The sequence below is a fragment of the Neophocaena asiaeorientalis genome, unplaced genomic scaffold, assembly GCF_003031525.2.
Source record: "Neophocaena asiaeorientalis asiaeorientalis breed wild unplaced genomic scaffold, Neophocaena_asiaeorientalis_V1.1 scaffold44, whole genome shotgun sequence".
NCBI classification, from domain to species: domain Eukaryota; kingdom Metazoa; phylum Chordata; class Mammalia; order Artiodactyla; family Phocoenidae; genus Neophocaena; species Neophocaena asiaeorientalis.
In genome coordinates this window covers 1,818,024-1,824,691 of record NW_020173678.1, presented here as the reverse complement: position 1 = coordinate 1,824,691, position 6,668 = coordinate 1,818,024, and the positions used below count along the sequence as shown (strand labels likewise).

The following is a 6,668-nucleotide window of genomic DNA, read 5'->3' as shown; positions in this document are numbered from 1 at the left end:
AAAGGCAGCCTAATGGGGCTGCAGAACTTAGACTCTGTCTCCCTAAGTCTGCGCCTGTCACAGGCATTTCTGTTATCCCTCCTGGGCCTCAGTAGGTCCTTTGCAGTGGAGGGTTGAGAAAAACAGCACCCATGGTCAACATTTTAAAGCAGACGCAAGGCTTTGTCCCGTGGCTCCTCCTACCGCCATTCCCAGTGAATGCTGTCGGCGTTTCCATTCTCAACATGAAGAAAGAGAAACTCTGGAGCGAGTGAGTGGCGGCCAGAGGACGCACAGCCCATAAACCGAAGTGCTGAGACTGGAGCCCAGGGCTCCTGCAGGGCCTCCCCGTCGGGCACCCGGCACCGCGCCCACCCTGCCTGCTGCCTGGTGGGCACGGTCCGTGCGGAAGCCGTCGGGTCGAGCCCTCGGAAGGGGAGAGGTGGGGCTGGCAGGGCGGGCCGGGTGACTTTGCTCTGAGCCGGGCTTTCTTCTCCTCTGCCCGCCGCCCACCCGCTGAGCCCGCACCGCTGCTGCCGGAGCCCAGAGGTTTCCTTTTTCTTTCGCCCGGGGCTGCTTCCTGCCTTTCTTTTGAACTGGGGTGTTGGCTCCCCAACACGCTCGCCCTCCTCCAGCGACCCCCCCACCGGACCTGCCCCATGATGGGCCAACTCCCCCCCCAACCCCGGCTCTGTTTCATAGAAAGGCTGGCACCCAGTCCCTAGGGGACCCTCCTCCTGGAGCGGCTCCCCGCTCTCCCCGGGGGAGGTCCTGCGCCAGGACAGGAGGCCCAGAGCCGATCTCTCCTGCATCTCCGGCCCTGTTTCTCAACAAAACCTGTGCTCAGGCTCTTAGAATCTATTAGAAAAGGACACGGAGGCCTGGCCCGGAAAGGGCGGCCTCCGAGGTCCAGAATGAGAAGAGGCCCATGGATCTCCCAGACGCAGCCCGCAAGGCCGCTCTCCTCCCTAGAGCCACATGTTTTCTCTGCTTCTTCAGACGACAGGCCCTGCAGGGACCAGCCTCTGCGCTGGGGAGCGGGCTGGGGTATCCCACCCGTTGCTGCCTCACCCCCCTCGAACCTCTGCGTCCACACTGGCCAGGAGAAAACTAAAGCCTCTCCAGGCCCCAGAGGGCTCCTCCCGGCTCCCTGCAGCCACTCTCTCCTCCCTCATCCTCCAACACACAGACGCGCCCATCCCGCACTTCCCACAGTGCTAGCCCCACACTTCCTCCTCCAGGAAGACCTCCCTGACTAACACTTCTTGGCCCCAGTCACCCTAATAACAACACCACTAACACTGGGCTCTTCCCAAGGGCCGGACACTGTGCCAAACCCTTTACAAACGTTGTCTCAGTGAGTTCAGACAACAGCCCTGTGAGGCAGGCGTGAGCTCCATTTACAGATGAGGAAACTGGCCCAGGTCACCAGCTTATGCGGTCCTGCTCTGCCGTGACCAGCACCTGTGCTGGGACCCCCGCTCTCCCCAGCGCCCTGCCTCCGTCTCATCACCCCCAGGCAGCGATGAGTATGGAAACTACCCAGAATCTACACATGCGCTGCGTCTGACCTTTCATCGAGGTCAGCGGTCGTCACAGCAGCCTTACAGGGAGTAAGGTCCCAAGGAGGCAGTAAGCTGCCTGACGGCGGGCGCGGAGTGGGGGCCCCCCTTCGTCCCGGAGGCAGAAGGTGATGGAAATGGGTGCTGAGGGGTCAGTGCAAGCGAACGAGCCTCAGGCCTTTACAAGCAGCTCGGCCCCCCACCCACGTCCTGTCTCTGCTCAACTCTGGGGGCAAAGGAGGGACTCAGAATACTACCCAGATTCTCCAAGTCAGGGACAGCCCTGGGTATTGCCAACAACACGTGTATATCTCTGTCCCCTCGTTGTGCGGACGTGGGACGGGATAGAGCAAGGGCCGCCCCACCTTCCGGGTGCCCCAGAGCCAGGGGTCCGTGTCTCCCAGGTGAGTTCCAGGGAGGACATCCAAACCCTCATGAGTCCCCACGAGCCTCACTGAGACCGCGGGTTGGAGAGACACCAAGGGCCTGTGGGTGTTTGGCGTCAGTCCTTTCAACCCAATCAGCCGGGCATCCGACCCTGAGGGAGTGTCGTCTTTGCAGGTGAGGGCAGAGCAGAGACGCAGTGGGACCAAGAGAGCTGGGCAGCGGTGGGCAGCTCTTTGCACGGGCTGGGTGTCTCCTGGAGCCCCGAGTTCCTTGGTGCCCCCTACGGCTCTGTCTCTGGCACCTTCTGAAGGTCTTCAAGGGCACCCTCTGACCGGCCTCCTGTACATCCACGTGTTCTCATCTGACCTTTCACCTTCTCCTCCATGTCCTCCCACCCCATCCCCAGTGTTCACAGCTGGCTGGACCCCGAGCCCCACCCGAAGCAGCCAGGCACTGACTGAGGCCAGCACCCCGCGGTCGCCTCCCCTCATCCCGCCACAGCCTGTTCCCTTAGGTTCTGCGCTCACCCCGGGTGCCATTTCCTCCCGTGTTAGGGTTCAGGCACTGCTCGTATGTGTCAGGCACTGTGCCGGGAGTTTACACGACACGTCGCCTCATTCAGCCTGCCCACCACCCACCTGTCCCCACGTACAGACGAAGACCCCGAGGCTCAGAGGACTCGAGTGACCCTGTCGGGGGCTGAGCTAGGAAGGGGCCAGGGCTTGGGTGGCCCAGACGAGAGGCCCTGCGGGCCCCAGCATCCGATGAAAGTGTGGGCCGTCCTCGGCCAGAGCTGGGCCACTTGGGGCTGGACTGGCATATCCTCACTTTGCTGAGGAGGGAAGGGGGCGGCCCTCACGCCCACCCTTCCACGGTGCGTTTGTGCCTGGGCCACTCTCCAGAGAGGCAGAGAAAGGAGGCCCACCGCCCTGCAGAGACACTCCACTCACCACCCAGACAAGACCCTGCGCGGCCAAGGGGGACCCTGCGTCTTCCCCTCCCTCCAACATTCCAGGGCCTGCTGCTAAGGTCCCCAGGCCACGTGGGACCCTCCCTCCTGCCCTGGGACGCACAGGCTGAGTCCTGGGAGAGAGGGGCTTTCTCAGGCCCCAGGGAGACTCAGGGTCGGCTCAGAAAACCCCAAATGCAGACGTGACAGCGCCAGGGGAACTGTGACGAGACGGTGGAGGCAACCCTCCAGCAGCGTGGATTCTGACGGCGACACTGTCCTCTTTTCCCCAAGTCCTCCTGAGAAAGGATGGGTCTGGGGAAGGAGGTGGGACCAGTGAGCCCCTCAGCCTGGAAAAGGGAACTTTCTCCTGCTTCCCCAGAGAAAGGCTCCACAGAAGTCATTTCCAAATTCTTTTTAGCCACAGAACCCTGTCTTCAAATGAGACAATGTCCTACCCACTTCACCCACACACATGTAAAACGGCTAAAGGCGAGCTGCCCTGGTCCCATTTAGTTCAAATACTTGCCTGACTCTAAAAACTAGCTCCTGTTTCCTCAGAGCCCCCAGGCCCTGGAGCCCAAAGCCACAGAGCTCCGGGACCCCACCTCCGGGACAGATGGCCCAGACTCTCCTCCTCCGAGAAGAGGTCATGGAGGCCCAGGCGGGGCTGAGCCAGCAAGCCTTCCTCTCCCCAGAGCAGGGGGGAGGCAGGTGGTCTGGAGTGTGCGCTCACTCCCTCCTCCTGCCCAGGTGGCCAGGCCAGAGCCCCCAGCCCTCAAGCCCTGAGGGGCAGCTGCCCCCAGTAGGGTCCACTTCACACACCATCTCACCCCAACTCAGACTCTAAAAACAGCTCTTTGGTTTTCAGCTTGGCACTGCCCACAAATTAGTGTCTCCAACATGGCCTCTTGGGACGTGACTTCAGGGAGGCCCCTGGGGAGCCGGAGGCCTCAGTGGAGGGAGATGGAGCCAGCAGGGACGTCTTGGAGGAGACGAGAGTGGCTTAGTCCCCTCTCCTGGCTTCTGGGACCCCCACCAAGGCCACCCAGCTTGAGTGACTGCTCTGCTCTCCTTGCCCCGGCCGGGGACAATCTTTCCCCCCACGGGGCCTCTCCCCTCTCCTCCACTGAGCCCCGGGCCACCGTCCTGGGCGCTGCTCTGCAGGAGAAGAAACCGGCAAGAGGAGAAGGGGTGGCAGTCTGGGCCCCTCTGCTCGGGGCCCGGAGACCCACCTCTCACCTAGCCTGGGCTCGCGCCATTAGGCCCCGAGACAGGGGCCAACTGGGAACCGGTCAGGGAAGCCCGGCCTCACCACTCGCCTGGCCTTCAGCCTGGGACGGTTCTCCCCGCCACGGCCCCGCAGTCCAGGACAGGGCAGGAGATGCCTGGGCCTCGGGGCTCCAGCTGCGCAGGTGCCCCAGACTGAGGCCGGCCCGGCCAGCGCGCAGCCAGGCGGGCTCAGGGAGAAGCGCGTGGTACTCACAGGTAAGCCGTCAGGGGGTCCAGGTCCCCCGGCACCGCCGAGAGCCCGCGCTCAGAGCAGTCGGCCGACAGCATGCTATCGTCCTCGTGGCAGCGGCAGGGGGCCGGGCAGGCGGGCCGCGGGCCAGGCTGGGGGGCGCACGGCGAGGCACAGAGTGCGACGCAGAGCCAGAGGGCGCGGAGCCCGGGTGCGCTGGGCATCGCGGCGGCCGGGAGGGCGGCGGGCACCGGTGGCGCACAGTCAGAGAGGAGCAGGCATCGCTGCGCGGTCTTCACTCCTGGGTTTCACGGGTTGGGCTTGGCAGGGGAGGGCGGAGCCAGGGAACTTTCTCGCCTCTCGCTCCCCTTCCCTCCTTCCCTCCGAGCTGGCAGGAATTTCATCCAGGAAAGAAAAAAGCAAACAACCCGGAGAGCGGGGAGCGGGTCCTGCAGGCGTTTGGGCTGCGGGCTCAGGACCCTGTGCCAGAGCGGACAGCCTCGGGGCCACAGGGGATCGGAGGAGGGCCCCGGAAGCACCTTGTTCGTTCGAGGTCACCCACTTGGCGGGGAGAGCAGCCCCAGAAGTACAACTCGGGGTCACCGCCGCATCCTGGCTCCTGGGGAGGGGAGCGAGGGGTTGTCTCGCCAGGTGGGCCGTGAAGGGCCGGAGCCGCGGGGCGGGTGGAGGTCGGGTGGCTACAGGAGGAGACTTCCAGCCGAGCCCCAGGCCCCCCACTAGAGAAGGTGTGACGTCCACTCACAAAGCGTCTTGCACGCGGCCCCAGTCAGGTGGGAGCCCGGGAGCCCTGGACCCTGCTCCCGGGATGGAGCCAGGCGCCCGGCTGGGGGGACGCGCCCACCCGGCCTGAGTCGGCAGTCTGGCGCCACCTGGAGGCCAGTCCGGCAGCTGCAGCTCCACCAGCCCGAGGCTGGAAGGGCCAGGCGGGAGGCTTGAGGGCGAGAGACGGTGGCTGAAGTTGGGCTCATCCCGGCGCCGGGCCAAGCTCAGGGTGGAGTGAGAGCCGGCCGCGTCTCCTGACCTTGCTGTCCCCACACGGTCCATCCTGAGTGTACAGCGGCAGCCTGAAAGCCTCAGGGCAGCCAGTGGCCCTTCATCCAGGACCGTCACCCCCCCAGGGCCACTCATCACCCCCCTCCCATTCTCTGCTACTGCTCTCACCTCCCGGGCCCCAGGGGCTGCACGGCTGGGCCAGGAAGGCGGAAACCAACCGTTGGCCTCTGGGGCGTGGGGCTCGGCCCTGATGTAGATGAGCCCCCAGGAAGCCCTGGGTGGTCCTTGTGCACGGAGGGCCGGAGAGACCACAGGGGTGCTGCCCACTCGGCCGTGTTCCCGGCCTCACTCCCCACTCGCTGCGGCCCCCCTGCTCCTTTGCAGCTCTGGTGCGGGGGCCCTGCTGCCCCCTCAGCATGGCGGGGCCCGGGCCCAGGGCGAGGCTCCAGCCCGCCTACTGGAGGGTCGTCATGGGCCAACCCAGCCTCCTGGGAACGAGTGTGAAGAGGGTGTGACCCAGCCCAGGGAGGCCCAGGTGAGCGGGGAGCCTGCCCTGCTCCAGCTTCTGCTGCACAGGCCGCGAGGGCCCTCCCGGCCTCTGACCCCTCGCCTTTCACGAGGAGCTCGGGGCGGCCAAGGAGAGCCCAGCCCCTCCCCGATTCGGGGTCTGACTCCTTTCGGGGCGTCCTGCTCTGGTTTGTGCAGGCTTTCTGTGTCCCCCAGGCCCTCTACCGGGAGCAGCTGGGGCCCCGCCGCTGGCGCCAGCCGTCCAGGGCCTCCTGGTTGATGAGGCGACGGATGGGCCCTGGTGAGGCCGCGGGTGATGGTGTCGCCACGGTGAGCACTCCTGCCCTCCTTTCTGCTTCTCCTCCTGGTTTTCCCTCCCCAGACTCCCGCACTGTGGTGGAGCGAAGGAGGCAGAGAAAACCCAGCCGCTCTGGCCACGTAGCAGCGAGTCCCCCGCGCCTGCCGCCGGCGGCGGGAAACCGGAAGGCCGGGTTGCGGGGGGCGGGCGGGGCCAGGCCGGTCCTGCCGTGCACAGGGCAGCGGCTGTGCCCCCTCGCCCCGAGTAACCTGCTCTGAATCCAGGGCCGCCCCCCGGACACTAGAAACTAGATCTGAGGAACGGGGAAACTGGAGGGTGGGGCTGGGGGCTGCCCCGCGAAAGCCACCCACCAGGCCCCCCCAGCCCCGCTCCTGTTTCCCACCAGGCCCTGGCATGGATGGACAGAATGCACTCGGCCTCTGGCTTGACCACTGTATCCTCCTCCCCCAGCTGCTGCGGCAGCCCTGACAGGGCCACAAAGGTGGCAGA

At 65.4% G+C, this 6,668-nt stretch overlaps 1 protein-coding gene across 1 annotated transcript in view; it reads right to left on the bottom strand.

The window, feature by feature from the left end:
* LGR6 (leucine rich repeat containing G protein-coupled receptor 6) overlaps positions 1-4,563 on the bottom strand; it is a 95,763-nt gene extending 91,200 nt beyond the window's left edge. Inside the window, exon 1 of the mRNA XM_024749665.1 lies at positions 4,364-4,563. Coding sequence (XP_024605433.1) covers positions 4,364-4,563 — 200 coding nt within the window. The remainder of the gene's footprint in view (positions 1-4,363) is intronic.
* Positions 4,564-6,668: the final 2,105 nt, after the last annotated feature.